The sequence below is a fragment of the Rana temporaria genome, chromosome 13, assembly GCF_905171775.1.
Source record: "Rana temporaria chromosome 13, aRanTem1.1, whole genome shotgun sequence".
In the NCBI taxonomy this organism is placed as follows: Eukaryota; Metazoa; Chordata; class Amphibia; order Anura; family Ranidae; genus Rana; species Rana temporaria.
In genome coordinates, this window is record NC_053501.1 from 73,360,189 (window position 1) to 73,378,953 (window position 18,765).

Genomic DNA, 18,765 nt, shown 5'->3' on the forward strand with positions numbered 1-18,765 from the left:
GTTGGGACTCAAGACGTTGTGTCCTTTGAAAAAGGTTCCCGCACTACTCCCGCAAACTTGCATTGACTTCTGTTAAATGAAGTCACATGCTACAATGAAATGGCACATCAAAATCGCACTGATCGCCGGCTTTGAAATTGGGCTGAAGTAGTGCGATTTCAAAGCTGCACTGGTGTAAACCAGGGCTAAGGGCCCGTTCATCCTTTCCCATACACTATGATGTATCGCTTTAGTTTTGGCTTGCAGGCAGCTGTCTGTTTCAGCTGCAGTGAGGGGGGCGGTTTGATGCGTGTTTCAGCACATCTCATAGTTTTCTTTTTTTTTCTTTTTTATTATATTTTATGAAGTACACAAAGTGACACTTCATTAATTTCCCTTCACAGCAACACCGTGCATTGTGCTGATGTGCGGTGACATGTGGTGCCTACCTATGCACTGCGGTAAAATGCAGCATGCCTGCATATTACCACCGCTTACTGCGCCGGACCTCCAGGCTGTGTTACAGTGCAAATGGGGACCATAGGAAACAATTGCTTTCTAAGTGTCCTAGTGGTGTCTGGTGTTTGTCCAGTGCAGAAAAATGCCGTCGCTGTGTGAACAAGTCCTAAACATTGCTAAATGCATGCAACAATGCAGCTAGGCCTGGGTTACACCTATGCATTTTTAGTGCGTTTTCAGATTTTCAGAAGCACATTCTTCTACATTTTCCTATCGATGTGCATTTTATGGAAAGGGCCAGGGATTTTTTTTTCTGGTTTTTGGTTTCATTGACTCCAATGAATCAAAAATGTGTATTGAAAAATGCAAAATGCACCTGTTATAAGCAAACTGCAACCTGCATAGGTGTGAATCAGGCCTTAAAGCGGATGTTCCGCCAAAAAAAAAATATTAAAAGCCAGCAGTTACAAATACTGCAGCTGCTGACTTTTAATATTAGGACACTTACCTGTCCTGGAGTCCAGCGGCGTCCGCAGCAGATGACGAGCGATCGCTCGTCACCCTGCTGCTCCCCCCTCCATCCACGCTGAGGGAACCAGGAAGTGAAGCGCTGCGGCTTCACTGCCTGGTTCCCTACGGTGCATGCGCGAGTCGCGCCGCGCCCGCCGATTGGCTCCCGCTGTGTGCTGGGAGCCGAGTGTTCCCAGCACACAACGGGGGGGGGGGGGGGGCGACGGGATGTGACGCAATGCCCGTCTTTTGCCCGTGAATGACGGGCTGGAAGTGGGTGCAAATACCTGTCTTTAGACAGGTATCTGCACCCCCCTCCCCCTGAAAGGTGTCAAATGTGACACCGGAGGTGGGGAGGGTTCCGATCAGCGGGACTTCACTTTAGGGTGGAGAACCGCTTTAAGCATCAACACCTAAGTATAGAAAAAGGTAATTTTGGGAGCATAAAAGTTTTTCCCAGATCACTTCTGCATTTAGAAAAGCTAAGCCCGGAAGTGTCAGTGTAAGTGAGGTGTACGTTTCCTGATCGGTGTTTCATTCCAATCCATTTTGTAGCTTCATCAAGCACCGGACAGGAGAACTCAGACTGAAAAAGTTGATGATCTCATAACTCAGCTGAGGGACGAGGCCACTATTGATCAGCAGTGGAATCCAAATGCTCAGTCTCAAGGTAAAATAATGATTTGCCTTTATATTAATGCTTTGGTATGTCTGTAGTAGGAAAATGTAATGCACTATACATCAGAATTTTCACTATCAGAATAAGCAGCAATCTTTTCTGCTCCTTTTTTTTTTCTTTTTGTAATATAAGTACTGTATGTGCACAAATTAATTGACACTGAAATAGTGGCTCGTGAAGGTAACAGGCTAATTTAAAATAAAAGTATGGGCTTTAAAAAAAATTAACAAAAAAGTAATTCTGACCTAGATGGCTGTAGCACTGATCCCAGCTGCAGCTGTCCCCCGCTGCCTCTAAGACAGAGAACTGAGCGATCAAAAAATGCTGATCATTCAGTTCGAGGTCTAAAGCTTGCAGAGAGCTGGTGACTGTCGCCGGCGCCCTGCTCTCCCCACCAGCGCTCACTGGAGTGCTGGGCTGTGGAGGGGGCGGGAGTGGCTGGCTCAGGCTCTCAGCGCCTCACCGAGAGCCTGAGCCAACTGCCAGTCGAGGCAGGGAGGATCACACAGAGGACACGGGGGGGGGGGGCAAAGGGAGGAGAACATGGGAAGAACCGGAAGAGGACACAGAGGGGGACTAGACTGGAGCACACAGAGAACACAAAGGAGTACATGTAGGTGGGCTGGAAGAGGATACAGGGGTCAGTCAGGGATGATCGGTGTGGCGGTAAGGGGAGTTACAATCACTCACCGATCTCCCTGTGTGGCTTTCAATAAAGCAGCTGAAAGCTATTGGGGGGAGGAGGAGAAGCAGCTGTCAGATGCTTTATTGACATCTATAAAGGGAGATCAGTGATTGTAACTCCCCCCCCACGGCCACACCGTGGGGGGATTGCAAGCCCTGACTGCTCAGGTATCGGGTCAAGCATCGGAGCATTTGCATGAGTACTAGAGCTCCTGCAAATACTCAGTATCAGTGCAACCCTAGTCTGTTCCTATACTTTGCTATTCTGTTAGAATTCTGCTAAAATGAATAATGTTATTAACAATAACTATAATAATATACACAATGCTCAAATAATGAATATTGTGCACTCCCAATATTTTACAATACTTCTCACCCCCACCCTGTGACTGGACATTGAAAGGAGAAGCAGCACAGTGGTGAGATCCTCTCTCGGTCAGTCTGCTCTCTCATCCAGTCAGCATGCCTCTTGTCTTCTGATTGTGTCCTTCTCCTGCTTTTTCCTCCCACTTTCTGAGCTGTGCTGTCCAGGGATGCAATAAGCTGATACTATGTTAAATTCAGTTACTTGCTATGGCTTGCATTAGAAAAATACATTTAATGGTGAATAATGATTACAGGGTAGCATTACTTTGTGTCTGTCTGGAGTTCAGCATTAACTTTTTTATATCCATTGCCTGTTTTACAGTTCAGACAACTCAAGTTCAATCTGATCAGATTTTAACAAGTGTGTTTTGTGTAAAAAGGATACTAATAATCTCCCCATTATCCATTCAATCTACTCTCTGTAGAAGTTTACTGAGCTGCGGCCCCTCATATAGACAGGATGGTACTATCGCCCAATCTGTAGTATTTTGGGAAGTGGTAACTGTTAATGTGCATTGTCATGGACCTTGGAATGCGGAAGTGTTCCTCCCTGAAATCTGTTACACAGTGGGGGGTCTTCTGCTCTGTCTTAAGGCTCCAGACGGCTCCATTGTTCTGTGTCTGGCTATTGTGTACATTGATTGCCCCCTGGGGCTTCTGTCTCATTACACATAGCAGTCCTTCTACTCAAGCTATCGGACCAATCCCTGCTGAACCCAAAGTCCTCATTTGCATTGGTAAGAGGACCTGATGGAGAACTACATGTACTTTACAATTGACCAATAGGAAAGCGGTTGTTGGGGGCGGGATGTTCCAAATTCTGTATAAAAGTGTGTTGTGTGCTTCCAATAAAAGTCTTCCTGTTTGAACTTACATACAGCCTGCCTGGTGTTTGTTCTAATGGATTCCGAACGGCACATAGTGTCGGGGGAGCGAAAGCGAGCGAGCAAGGGTCTCGTTACATGCATATTGGCAGTTCTCTCAAGCCTCGTACACACGACCGGTTTTCCTGCCAGGAAAACTGCGGGGAGGGCTTTTGGCCGGAAAAACCAGTCGTGCGTATGCTTCCTCGCAGTTTTCTCAACAGGAAAACTGCCGGGAATCCCAGCGGGAAAATTGAGAACCTGCTTTTTTTTTCCCGCCGGGATTACTGGCGGTTTTAAACCCGGCAGTTTTCCTATGGGGAAACACTGCGGTGGAGCCTACACACGGCCGGGGTTCCCGTCCAAAGCTCTCCCCGCAGTTTTCCAGACGGGAAAACCTCTCGTGTGTACACGGGGAAAGTTACAGAGCAGGTTTTCAGCTTTCCCGGCGGATTTTATACTTTTGTTTATTTAATGTTTATAACAGGTATTTATATAGTGCTGACAATTTAAAGGGGTGGTTCCCCCTAAAACAAATTTCTAACAATACATTCGTAAGACTGCTTGCACTGCGGGTAGGCTGGCTTTTGTTTTGTTTTTTTAGTACATACCTCGATATCGCCATTTCGTCTCTTGGCGGTGGGCGTTCCTAGTTGATTGACGTTCCTCCGACGGGCACATACGTGACGTCACGACTTTCCGAAAGAAGCCGAACGTCGCTGCGCAGGCGCCGTATAGAGCCGACTCTATACGGCGCCTGTGCAATGACGTTCGGCTTCTGCCGGAAAGTCGTGACGCGCAGTATGCGCCCGTCAGAGGAACGTCAATCAACTAGGAACGCCCACCGCCAAGGGACGAAATGGCGATATCGAGGTATGTACTAAAAAAACAAAACAAAAGCCAGCCTACCCGCAGTGCAAGCAGTCTTACGAATGTATTGTTAGAAATTTGTTTTAGGGGGAACCACCGCTTTAAGCTGTGTTTTATATGTTGTGTAGTTATTACATTGCCTGCCTTCTAGGAGATCCTAGTCTAAGGTCTTATCTCACATGCATAGATACACATACTAGAGCCGGTTTACATTGGAACCAGTTAACCTACCAGGAATGTGGGAGAAAACCAGAGTACCCAGAGGAAACCCATACAACACAGGGAGAACATGCAAACTCCATGCAGATAGTGTCCTGGCTGGGATTTGAACCAAGGACCCCAGAGCTGCAAAGTGCCATTTTGACTTTTTTATCATTTATTCAGTCTCCATTGCCCAAAATTGTTACAGATTGACTATAAGCAAACATTGTGTTTGCACACTTTAATAAAGTATGCAATTTGTGTATATATATATATATATATATATATATATATATATATATATATATATATATATATATATATATATATATATATATATATATTTTACTAATATTTCTTAATCTACTTTTATAATACAGACTTCAGTGTACCACCTGTTAACAATCTGAATAAAGTCGATCAAGTAGACAGCCCAAATGACATTAATCATGAACTAGATGCGGAATATTTAGAGCGGGAGAAGGACCGAATTCTAAGAGACGCTGCTGCAGAACTGCAAGACGAGAATACCAGACAGGAAAAAATGCTGGGAATTGCAAAGAGACTTGCAGCGCTACAAGGCAAAGATCCCGACAAAGGTAACAAATCCTAAGCCAATTGTTTGTCCTGTTGAAAATACATTTTTTGTGTAGTTGATTTAGTCTATTTGCTTTTTAAAGCAGAACTTTACCCATAACAACTTGATAAAAAGAATGTTCTTTAGCAAGGAGCATACATTCCACATTAACAATTCTGCTACCAAAATTAGCGTGTGCTGTAAAAAAGCCAGCGTGTGCGTGTGCTGTAAAATGACACTGCACCGGCATTCTAGAAATGTAACTAATTGAAACGAATAAATCGATGGGTTTAGTTCCGCTGTATGATTTACTTCTGCTCAGAGACTCTGGGCTTCAGCAAAATGGCAGCCTCCAGCAAGAAGAAACGGGAACCATGCTGGAGGCTGCCATTTTGCTGAAGCCCAGAGTCTCTGAGCAGAAGTAAAGCATACAGCGGAACTAAACCCATCGATTTATTCGTTTCAATTAGTTACATTCCTAGAATGCCAGTGCAGTGTCATATTCTGCTCCCTATCGCAGAATGCTGCGGAAGTCACGTGGCGGCCAACTGCGCATGCGCAATGCGTTCCAACGGCAAATGCGATGCGTTCCAGGGGATTTACGACACTACCCTTTAGTGAACCCATCACAATTTGTCACGGAAGTGACGAGGAACCATAAACCGAGCGGGGGCGGGAGAGAAAGAGACATACAGATGTAATGAGAACCATACAAAGAGCGGGGGGGGGGGAGTGAAAGAGACATACAGATGTAATGAGAACCATACAAAGAGCGGGGGGGGGGGGGGAGTGAAAGAGACATACAGATGTAATGAGAACCATACAAAGAGCGGGGGGGGGGGGGGCGGGAGAGAAAGAGACATACAGATGTAATGAGAACCATACTGTATCTGCATGTCTCTTTATCTCTCCCCCGCTCCGTGTATGGTTCTCATTACATGTGCATGCCTCTTTTTTTCCCGCCCCCCCCCCCCCCCCCCCCCCCCGCTCTTTGTATGGTTCTAATTACATCTGTATGTCTCTTTCACTCCCGCCCCCCCCCCCCCCCCCTCTCTGTGTATGGTTCCTCGTCACTTCCGTCACAAATTGTGATGGTTCACTGAAGGGTAGTGTCGTAAATCCCCTGGAACGCATCGCATTTGGCGTTGGAATGCATTGCGCATGCGCAGTTCGACGCCACGTTACTTAGGCTGCATTCTGCGATAGGGAGCAAACGCTGACACTACACCGGGATTGATAACTGTCATATTTGCTTGTGCTTTCAACCAAACTGTCAAACCATCAAATTGCTGGTGTCATAACTGATCACATGTGCAGCACCACTGCAGTTGCAGATCAAACAGAAGCATCTACCTTGTGGTAAAGCAGGGGTCTCGAACTGGCGACCCTCCAGCTGTTGCAAAACTACAAGTCCCATCATGCCTCTCGCTATGGGAGTTATGCTTGTAACTGTCAGCTTTGCAATGCCTCATGCGACTTGTAACATATGGAGGCCTGCCAGTTTAGGACCTTCGGCGTAAAGGAAAAGAGGGTTTAATTCTGTTTTAGGGCGATCAGTAGATCGGCCTCTATACTGCAGTGCCTAAAAATGGAGAGCAACGAAGCATGTGCAGAGCTGGGTGAGACTAATGTTTACTAGATTTTAAACAGTTTAAACACTTATTTTTAATGTTTTACATAACTATACCTGCAAAAGGGGCCTGCCTAAAGTCATCTAGCAGGGCTTAATTTTTAGACTAACGTTTCACTTTAAGCTTTCCTATATGTTGTTGAAGATACATTTACTAGCCATTTACTGCTAGCAATTAAAGCGAGCCTTCCCTTAAAAGTGACTGGTAACTTTTTGACAGGTACCTCCTCCCACTTCTTCATTTCTCCCCTAGGCAAGAATAACATCACTCAGCCCTCTGGACATGTACCAAGAGGCTGGAGGACCGGTCTCTCTGCGCTGCGTGACCGCACACGAGCACAGTGCGGGGCTGGCTGTGATTCCTTAGGAAGCCACAGCCAGCTCCCAAATTATAGATGAAGGCACCAAGGACCCTATTACTTCTTTGCATGTATGTTTTTGGCTACGGCGGTAACCTCCATATGAGGAGTAACTAAAAACAGGGCTCTCACGGATATATACTTGCAGGGGTAGGTTCACCTCTTTTTGGGTTAGTACCCTATTACTTCCTATTACTTGTTCCACTAGTCCTAGGCAAGATTAAATATACTGGGCTAGATTCAGGTAGAATTAGATACACTACGCCGCCGTAAGTTTGAGCAGCAAGTCCTGTATTCACATAGAACTTGCGCTGAAACTTACATCGGCGCAGTGTAACTGGTCCGGCGTAATCCCACCTAGTTCAAAATAGGCTGGTTGGGGGCGTGTTCTATGTAAAATACTAGTGACCCCACGTATTTGATGTTTTTAATGAACGGCGCATGCGCCGTCCGTGGACCTATCCCAGTGCGCATGCTCCAAATGACGTTGGCAAATCGTCATGCTTTCGACGTGAACGTAAATTACGGCCAGCCCCATTCACAGACGAGTTACGCAAACGACAAAAAAAATTGAAATTTCAACCAGGGCTGTGGAGTCGGAGTCGAGGAGTCGGGGGAAATTTTGGGTACCTGGAGTCGGAGTCGGCAAACAATGCACCGACTCCGACTCCTACTAAATTTAGATTGGAATAAAAAAAAAAAAAAAGCAAGTTTAAATGTCCCAATTCACAAAAAGTTATAATTAATGACTTCTCTACTGTAAGAATAAAGACCAATGCATGCAGTGCCTCACGTAACCGCAAAACGAACACGTTAAGTGACCGTGAAGAAGCATGCTTTTCATGTGCTTCACTATATGGCACGCAACGCACAATTAGGAGCTGCAATACTTATACTTTCCATAGTGTTGTGTTCTGCTTTTACAGGGAACGCAGCGTCCATGTGTAACCTAGCCTCTCACTGATAAGGGATTAAATAAATATGTTTTTTGCAGGACTAGAGAGTGAGACACTTGTATAAGTGAAGGGAATGGAGGGCCAATAGTTCAAGACTGAAGCTGTAAACCAGCCCTCAAAATGTCCACTCGCCTACTAGCATTTGGCGAGTGGATTTAAGCTGGGGGCGAGTGAAAACAGGGCTGCATGACCAATCTCCCTCCAATCTGTGCCTACACTTAGAGTCCCGATGAGATTGGCGGCCGAAGAGGAAAGGTGCATGCTCGGGAAAAGTAGTCTGGTGAGCCGCGCACAGGCAGAGCAGTACACAGGTGCTCTCCTTACAATTCTCATTAAGCCATGGGACCTAACAGTATGACCTAACAGTATGACCTCTCTGAGCCTGCCCCCTCCCCCGGGCCCCGACCAATGTAGCTGGAGAGCAGAAAGTAATGAGTGAGGTGGAGGATTGCCAAAATTACCACTCTGGTGCAGCGCTCACTGAAAGTTGCCCTGACATGAGAGCGGCAGCCTTCTAGTTTGTGCAGTTTTCTTCTCCTTGTGCCATGGTGTCAATGGCTGTGCAGTTGTGTGGATCTTAGCGCTGGATTGTACTCCCTCCCGCTGTGCTGCAGCTCCTCTCCTCTCTGCCAGCCTGAATAAAAGGGGGAAGTGGGGACATGCAAGCGTGGAGCCGCACACACAGGCTCCTGATGATGAGATGAATGGGAGAGAGAGAGGATGGATGGGAGTTGCAGAGGAGACGGCAAGAGGATGGGGAAGAGACCCAGTTCTAGTGCCCTGTCCCTCTGGTCTGCCCCCAGTGCCCTGTCCCTCTGGTCTGCCCCCAGTGCCCTGTCCCTCTGGTCTGCCCCTAGTGCCCTGTCCCTCTGGTCTGCCCCTAGTGCCCTGTCCCTCTGGTCTGCCCCCAGTGCCCTGTCCCTCTGGTCTGCCCCCAGTGCCCTGTCACTCTGGTTTGCCCCCAGTGCCCTGTCACTCTGGTTTGCCCCCAGTGCCCTGTCACTCTGGTCTGCCCCCAGTGCCCTGTCCCATTTTGTTAAAGTTGTTGTTGGTAATATTTAATTTTGTAACTTGATTCTACATAAAACATTGTCATTCCATGAGATAATCTATGAGGGCATGTTTACGGGTGCAATTAGGCGCAGGGCAGTGTATGAATTAGGTGGGGCAACTGGTGGCGAGTAACTCTTGAGGCCTGGCTAGTAGCTCAGGAATTGAAATTTTGAGCCCTGCTGTAAACCATTGGAAAAACTGCTGTCATTTAGCTAAGGCTATGAAAACTTGTAAACTCTGATTGTTAGCTTAAACTTTAAACATGACTATGGGATTCCCCTAGGAAAATCATGTTTTAGAATAAAAAACGTTGTTTTCATTGTGTTTGTCTTTTGCTTAAACTGTGCAATACAGTAGACCAGGGCTCAAAATTTCAACTCCTGAACTACTAGCCAGGCCTCAAGGGTTACTCGCCACCAGTTACCCCACCTAATTCATACACTGCCCTGCGCCTAATTGCACCCGTAAACACGCCCTCATAGATTATCTCATGGAATGACAATTTTTTATGCAGAATCAAGTTACAAAATTAAATATTACCAACAACAACTTTAACAAAATGGGACAGGGCACTGGGGGCAGACCAGAGGGACAGGGCACTGGGGGCAGACCAGAGGGACAGGGCACTGGGGGCAGACCAGAGGGCAGGGCACTGGGGGCAGACCAGAGGGACAGGGCACTGGGGGCAGACCAGAGGGACAGGGCACTGGGGGCAGACCAGAGGGACAGGGCACTAGAACTGGGTCTCTTTCCCATTCTCTTGCTGTCTCCTCTGCAACTCCCATCCATCCCCTCTCTCTCTCTCTCTCTCTCTCTCTCTCTCTCTCTCTCTCTCTCTCTCTCTCTCTCTCTCTCCCATTCATCTCATCAGGAGCCTGTGTGTGTGGCTCCACGCTTGCATGTCCCCACTTCCCCCTTTTATTCAGGCTGGCAGAGAGGAGAGGAGCTGCAGCACAGCGGGAGGGAGTACAATCCAGCGCTGAGATCCACACAACTGCACAGCCATTGACACCATGGCACAGCGCACACTGACACCGCACAGCACACATTGAGACCAGTCTGTTCACAGAGCTCAGGCTAAACTATTGGACACTTACATAGAGCACAAGGAGAAGAAAACTGCACAAACTAGAAGGCTTGCGCTCTCATGTCAGGGCAACTTTCAGTGAGCGCTGCACCGGAGTGGTAATTTTTGCAATCCTCCACCTCACTCATTACTTTCTGCTCTCCAGCTACATTGGTCGGGGCCCGGGGGAGGGGGGCAGGCTCAGAGAGTTCATACTGTTGGGTCCCATGGCTTAATGAGAATTGTAAGGAGAGCACCTGTGTACTGCTCTGCCTGTGCGCGGCTCACCAGACTACTTTTCCCGAGCATGCACCTTTCCTCTTCGGCCGCCAATCTCATCGGGACTCTAAGTGTAGGCACAGACTGGAGGGAGATTGGTCATGCACCCCTGTCATCACTCGCCCCCAGCTTAAATCCACTCGCCAAATGCTAGTAGGCGAGTGAAAATTTTGAGGGCTGCAGTAGACTGTTGGCTTCCCAGCCAGTAGTCCTGTGGTAGGTTGCGTTTCTTTCCCTCAAGGAATGTATAAAATACATTCGCATATTAATACAGAGGAGTCGGGGAGTCGGAGTCGGAGGTACATAAAACTGAGGAGTCGGAGTCGGAACATTTATCTACCGACTCCACAGCCCTGATTTCAACGCGGGAACGACGGCTGCGCCATGTATTTGGTGGAATAACTTTACGCCTGAAAACTCCTTACGTAAACGGCGTATCTTTACTGCGACAGCCAAGCGTACATTCGTGAATCTGCGTATCTAGCTGATTTACATATTCTAGGCGTAAATCAGCGTACACGCCCCTAGCGGCCAGCGTAAATATGCAGTTAAGATACGACGGCGTAGGAGACTTACGCCGGTCGTATCTTGGCAACATTTAAGCGTATCTCAGTTTGAGCATACGCTTAAAGTTGCGACGGCGGGGATTCGGACTTACGACGGCGTATCTACTGATACGCCCGTCGTAAGTCTATGTGAATCTGAAAAAAATTATATCAGAAATAGCCAACGGATTATTCTGATCCTAGCGCTCAATGGAAAAATAGTTGAATAAATGATTGTTTTATGCAGTAGAAAAGCAGCTATTATAATAAAATGGTACTAGAAAACAATGTGTTATTAAAAGATATTAACAAAACATTAACAGCGCTAAAATGAGCCTATAAATGGCTTATGAGTCTAACACTCATGTACTGCAATGGTTAATTGAGAAAATGTCTTTAGGACTATATATACACCACGTTGGATATCTCTAGTGAATATACAACAAGGGTTCCCACTCCTTAAAGTTTCATTGGTAGTAGTCCATGCAATTCCTCAGATGTAAAAAATTATTTGTTGGAAGTGATCCCAAAGTGTAGGCATTTATCTGCTCAAATGCTGATAGGGACTCTCTGTGATTTCCCCCTTAAGATTTTGTACTCACCAGAATGTAGTACTTTAAAGCATTGGATACATCCACTTGTAGCAATCACGCATCGGTTCTCCTCCTCTGGTGTGTGATGATGATCCGTGTGCTCTTGAAAAGTTACAGCACATCCCACAACATCCATGAAGCTACGGAAGAGGAGCGGCAGATGAGATTTCAGGGAATACACTGGAGCATTCACTTGGCTCTCATATAATCTTTTTCGTTGTTCTCAAAGATTTGGATCATCAGCATAAGTAAAGCTTGGTTTTCACTCTCCGGCCAGTCTGTGTGTCACGTAATCCAACCAAAACTTCACAGGACAGAAGATCTCAATGCCAGCCCTCTGCTGCCTCCAGCATGTTTTCAGACTCTCCCCAGCTGGCTCCCATTAGCTCCGTAAATTGCGCGGGCGCAATGCTAATTAGCCCTGCGTAAGGGCGCCTAATGTAAATGATCCCGCCGGGGGCGGGAATCATTTAAAATAGGCGCGCTCCCGCGCCGAGCGAACAGCGCATGCTCCGTCGGGAAACTTTCCCGACGTGCATTGCGGCAAATGACGTCGCAAGGACGTCATTTGCTTCTAAGTGAACGTGAATGGCGTCCAGCGCCATTCACGAATCACTTACGTAACCGACGTGAAATTTAAATTTCACGAGCGGGAAGCGCAGCTACTGTATACTTTAGCATTGGCTGCCCCTGCTATTAGCAGGAGCAACCTTGCGCTAAAGTTGCCGTACGGAAACTCCGTACCTTGCGTGCCCAGGGCCTGCGCAACTTTTGTGAATCGGTGGTAGTATGCAATTTGCATACTATACGCCGATCACAATGGCCGCGCCCCCTAGCGGCCAACGCAAGAATGCAGCCTGGGATGTGAAGGCATAAGGAGGCTTATGTTTGTCACATCCTAGGCTGCAGTCGGTGTAACGAGGTTCCTGAATCAGGAGCACTCGTTACACCGGAGCAAGTAAGCCCTTGCGCCGCGCAACCTATGGTTGCGCGGGCGCAAGTGCTTCTTGAATCTGGCCCACTGTTTTCTATGTGAATCTGGCCCACTATTTTTAAATGAATACATAACTGAATCAAATTGTGTTTTTTTTACATCTGTTGGCAGTTTGGTTTTAGTTACGCCATCTCCGCAAATTGTCCCTTGTTTGTCAGTTTAGTTTGCATTTCTTTATTGTGCAGTAACTGTAGACAACATCAAACTGCCTGACAGTGATGAAGAAACAGAGGAAGAAGGTATTCAGAGGATCCTGAAACAGGTGAGACTCTGTAAACTCTCTGGGGAATTCTTGGCAATACCGTCCTCCAGACAATATTAGGAAAAATCCTGGGACTATATTCTAAAGTATGAGGTAAACTAATGGAAACTGATTAGAAAATCCACTAATGTTCACAGGTAAATTACTTCTTATCCTACCTGCCTGTGGAAAGACTACCCCTGAAAGCAGGGGCGTAACTAGAGATCACAGGGCCCCGTAGCAAAATGTTGTATGGGGCCCCCCCCCCCCACAAAAAAATGAACGAATGCTGTTGAACAACAGATTACCACACCCATGTGGCACAGTACCCAGGCAACAGCTTATATTAATTTCGAACAACAAAGTATGCAGTATACTGTATGCAGCCCCTGAAGGACACACATTGCTGACCTCCATGCCTTCTAACCAATTTCACTGTGCCCATCATTCATTGTCACCTCACTGTGCCAATCAATGTAGCCTTATGCCCCGTACAGACGATCGGAATGTCCGTCGGGATAAACTCCGACGGAGTTTCATACAGACGAACGGAATTTCCAATAAGAATGTTCTCTTTCTAAATCCGTCGACATTTCCGATGGAAAAACTCTGATGGGGAACACACAGTCGGAATATCCGTTGAAAAAATTCCGTCTGACTTTTTCCATCGGAAATTCCGATCGTGTGTACAAGGCATTACTGTGCTCATCATTGCCGTCTTACTGTGCCAATCATTGCCGCCTCGCCGTGTCAATCAGTGCCGCCTCATCAGTTGGTGCCAGTGGATTACGTACAGGCACAGCGCACATCTCACGCTGTGTCACTGAGATCAGTCGGAAATGTTCGGTTGCGCTGTGACAAAAGTCCCGCCCTCCTCCTAGACCAGCTTGTGTGACAGAACACTGCATCTATCACACAAGCTGGTCTAGGAGGAGGATGGGACTTTTGTGACAGCGCGACCGAACCTTTCACACTGAGCTCCGTGACACAGCCTGACTCCGCTTTGAGCTACGCTGCAGCCTATCCGTGCTCATCAATCCCACCTATCAGTGCCCATTAGTGTAGCCTATCAGTGCTTATCAATGCCGCCTATAAGTGCCGCCTATCAGTGCTTATCAATGCCGCCTATAAGTGCCGCCTATCAGTGCTCATCAATGCCGCCTATCGGTGCTCACCAGTGCAGCCTATGAGTGCTGCCTATCAGCGCCACCAATCATTGCTCCTTAATGCCGCCTTCCAGTGCAGCTGATCAGTGCTCAATTCCCATTAGTGCTCCCCAATCCCACCTATCATAGCCCATTAGTGCCTCTTATCAGTGCTCACCAATCCCACCTATCAGTGCTCATGAATGCCATCTGCCTGAGAGCGTCTCTCTCATGGAACAGCTCAGGGCCTGAGAGCCAGCATTGATAGTTCTCTCTCCCCCTCCTTCCTCTCTTGCACGGAATAAGAGAGGATTCAGCAGATCTGCTCCTTCTCCTTCCGATCCTCTCCTGTATGTGCACCGCGGGAAGTCAAGTGTGAAGCTAACAAGCTCACCCTTTCCACAGTGCACACACAGGAGAGAGTCAGGGGGAGAAGGAGCAGATCTGCTGTATCCCCTCTCATCCTGTGCGAGAAAGGAAGGGGGAGGGAAAACTGTCAATGCTGGCTTTGACGTCACTGGTTGCTAGACGCCAGGCAGCTCTAGCAACCAGTGGCCAGGAGTAGAGTCAGGTGGGGAGGCAATGCTACACGGCTCAGTCCATCCCTGTTCCCTGCATTCCAAACTGCTCACATTCCCAGTGTCCCTTTTGTTTTAATTGGGGGCACAGTATAATGTAGGGGGGGGGGCATGCCCCCCCTAGTGACGCCACTGTAAACGATGAACTACTCAGAAAAAGCCGATCACAGAGGACCTTATTTATTCAAATGTCTTGAATATAACCGCCTGTACTACATCATAGTAATCAATCAGATTGAAAGGTTTTTCTGCGGCTGTCATGTGGCTGTGCAATGTGTAGATACTGTATGTGTTGCATTCTCCGTCATTTCTCTGTGCAGTCTCTCACTGCTTGTGGAAATGTTCACAGCTGGCTGAAGAAACTGCTCTGGATGAGGCAAGTGGCTACAATATTCCCCCTGAACATAGAAGCATGGAGGATACCAAGGGAAGCGTTCAAGTAGCAAATAAACTTCCCTCATCCCGCATGGTATGTTTTAAATCGATTACTAAAGTCATGATTGGGCATTATTAAAGAGCATTGATCACTGGCTCAAGTCATTGTATTAGTATTGTTAAATCATTTTTTCTTACTTTGAAAATGTGTTCATATCCTCGGTGCATCTCTATAGATGTAACTGGTGCTTTTTAATATTTCCAGCACTTCATTACAGCCAGTGTGTGTGGGGAGGGTTGAAAGGGGTGATTGCAAACTACACCTCCCATGGTCCCGTTCAGTGTCCCCAGACACTGCACTTCTGTTCCATCTGAGCTAAAGTGAAATACCAGTTCCTGGAAACAGTTGTTAAGCAACTGATCGGGACAGCAAAGCTAAAGTCTGCACCATCCAGATGCCAGCAGGGGGGAACTTGCTTATCTTAACCGCATAACACCCGCCCGCCGTCAGATGACGGCGGGCGGAATACTCTGTTGTTCTGACAGGACGTCATATGATGTCCTGTCATTTAAAGCCGCTAGGGGGCGCGCGCGGCGGCGGCGCGCTACTGGGAACACAATGCGTGTGCCCGGCGGCCGCGATGGCCGCCGGGCACCCGCAATTGCCCAGTAACTGAGCAGGACCGTGGATCTCTGTGTGTAAACTCAGAGATCCACGTCCTGTCAGGGAGAGAAGACCGATGCTGTGTCCCTTGTACATATAGACACAGATCGGTCACCCCCCTCCCCCTACAGTTATAACACTCTCTAGTAGGGTTGTCCCGATACTGATACCAGTATCGGGACCGATTACTGAGCATTTGCGGGAGTACTTGTACTCCCGCAAATGCCCCCGATGCCAGATACGATACTCAAAAGCCCCCCCGCCGCATACCGCAACGCCGCCGCGCCTAGTTAATACGCGCGGGGAACATTACAGCTTTCATTTTTAATTGGATATTTATTATAGCAAAAAGTAAAAAATATTGGGGTAGATTCAGGTAGGGGCGCGCAAAACTGCGGCGTAACGTATGACATTTACGTTGCGCCGCCGCAAGTTTTATGGGCAAGTGCTTGATTCACAAAGCACTTGCCTATAAAGTTGCGGCGGCGTAGCGTAAAAGGTGTCGGCGTAAGCGCGCGTAATTCAAGTGATCCCGTAGGGGGCGTGGAGCATTTAAATTAGGCGCGTTCCCGCGCCGAACGTACTGCGCATGCGCCGTCCCTAAAATTTCCCGACGTGCATTGCGGTAATTGACGTCGCAAGGACGTCATTGGTATCGACGTGAACGTAAATGGCGTCCAGCGCCATTCACGGATGACTTGCGCAAATGACGTAAAATATTCAAATCGTGACGCGGGAACGACGTCCATACTTAACATTGGCTGCGCCTCCTAATCGCAGGAGCAGCCTTACGACGTACGCAAACAACGTAAAAAACTACCGCTGGGCGCACACACGTTCGTGAATCGGCGTAAGTATGTAATTTGCATACTCTATGCTGACATCTATGGGAGCGCCACCTAGCGGCCAGCGTCAGTATGCACCCTAAGATACGACGGCGTAAGAGACTTATGCCAGTCGTATCTTAGGCTAAAGTCGGCGTATCTAGCTTTCTGAAAAAAGAGAGTAGATACGCCGGCGCTACTTAGCAATTACGCCAGCGTATCTATGAATACACCGGCGTAATTGCTCTCTGAATCTACCCCATTGTATTTTTTTTTCAAAATTTACGCTCTTTTTTTTGTTTATAGTCCAAAAAATAAAAAACGCACAGGCGATCAAATACCACCAAAAGAAAGCTCTATTTGTGGGGAAAAAAAGGACGTCAATTTTGTTTGGGAGCCACGTCGCACGACCGCGCAATTGTCAGTTAAAGCGACGCAGTGCCGGAAGCTAAAATTTCGTCTGGGCAGGAAGGGGGTGTATGTGCACAGTAGGCAAGTGGTTAAAGATGCCAGGGGTGTGTAACTTTATTAGGGGTCACCATAACTAGAGAGGACCTTGGCAATGTTTGGATCTTAGTCCAAATCTACGTGAGCATGTTCACCAGGAAGCTGTCACTATACTGGGCCACTCATCTGCGGCATTCTCTGCCCTACAGCCACACTATGCAAGGCCATCATTGCTCCTCAGCAACTGTTGTCAGGTTGTTCCTTCATTAGGAGAGTTCAATACTGCGTCTAATACAAATCCATGAAGTCGCTGTTTTTTAGTCCATCCAAGTTTTATCTTGTGTTGAGCCTGATGAAGGGAGAGTGTTGTTGCCTCCATAATGCATCGGCTGTTTTTAGATGACTTTTTTTTATCAATGAGTAAAATGATCTTGGACTGATTTGGTCTGGCACTCCTTTCTGTGTTTTGATGGGTTGGGATACATATACAAGGGGCGTGTATAATTGTGGCTGTGGGAAATACCTTGGCCTCTTATGATTGGCTCAATACAGTGACCTAAATGAAAAAATATTGATCGCGCTAATACCAACTAATGTAGGTACAAGTACAGCATGTGCTATTAAACAGTGATATTTCAATAAGACACGCTTAAAACATCTATCATAAAAAAAGTGTTAGTAAATCCACAATGGGTTAATGGAAAAAAAGTCCCGCAAGAAGACCTGCAAGCAATCAGCCAGCGTTTCCCTCTCACTGCTTCAGATAGAAAAAACAGACCTTCAAAGATTTAAGCCAGCCAGATACTCCGGGATCGCTCCAGAAACATATAAAAGAAAAAAGAGAGGACAAACCTCCTAGTGCAATACTGTAAAAAAGGAGAGGGGACAGGGACTACACCGACGGTGTATGCACTCACGAATCCCCGGTTAACACAGGCTCATGTTGCCGCTCAGTGCGATAGTCTCCTCACTCGGATCGTTGTCCCGTCACATAGGCTCCACCCCCATGCGTTTCGTTACTCGTCACGTGACTTAGTCCTGGGTCGCTATTTTTTCATTTATATCTTGGTTTGGTTCACCTTTCAGATACGCAGCTTTTATCATTTGTTGAGTTTTGTTTTGTTTTTTTCCACTTATAATTTTTTCACATAGTAGCGCTGTAGTACCATTCTTTATATATTTTCCAATACAGTGACCGCTTCCTGGTGGTCTCTCTAACATGGGTTTGAACTAAGATTGTCTCTCAGTGCATCTGATTGGGTAGCTACAAAGAGAGATATTGAGAGAACAGAATGATTTGTAGACACAGGAATAAAGGAGACAAATGCAGATGGGGATTAAATATTAGTCACACTTTATTTTGCAATAATAACCTGAATCTAAATTGATATCAAGTGAAGCACATATAGTTGTGTATTTCTAGCATCCCTAGGCTTAGAATTGGTTCTGTTTTCTTTGAGTCTTGCATGAGGGAAATTTAGTATAAAGGCTGCCATTGCTCTATTTTTGAAATGCTAGGTCCCTGGCTTCAGTGATTAAAAAAGCAATAAATCAAGGGAAAGCCAGGCAACTTATAAAGAGGCCAGTGATGGTAGAGCCCATATTTATTTCAGTATAGATTTCTTATAAAATATTGCAATAAGACTTTTGGCCACTGGGTGGCGATCAGAAGCTGCTGTAGAAAACCTCATATGCAGTGGTTTGCCATTATGTGTAGACATTGCAATGTAGCCACCTGTGTTGTACATGGCACACAATGGAACAAATGTCTTTTTATATTTTTAATTTATGTAATTGTTGTTTTTTTTTGTTTGTTTTTTTTGCTTCG

General features: G+C 46.8%; 1 protein-coding gene across 3 annotated transcripts in view; it reads left to right on the forward strand.

The window, feature by feature from the left end:
• Nucleotides 1–18,765, forward strand: part of ZFYVE19 (zinc finger FYVE-type containing 19) — a 59,340-nt gene that overhangs the window by 27,981 nt on the left and 12,594 nt on the right. For 2 of the 3 annotated variants that reach the window (XM_040332949.1, XM_040332950.1), the window contains exons 7-10: nt 1,504–1,618; nt 4,992–5,210; nt 12,849–12,925; nt 14,977–15,096. In XM_040332949.1, coding sequence (XP_040188883.1) covers nt 1,504–1,618; nt 4,992–5,210; nt 12,849–12,925; nt 14,977–15,096 — 531 coding nt within the window. The remainder of the gene's footprint in view (nt 1–1,503; nt 1,619–4,991; nt 5,211–12,848; nt 12,926–14,976; nt 15,097–18,765) is intronic. The other variant, XM_040332951.1, reaches the window with a different exon arrangement.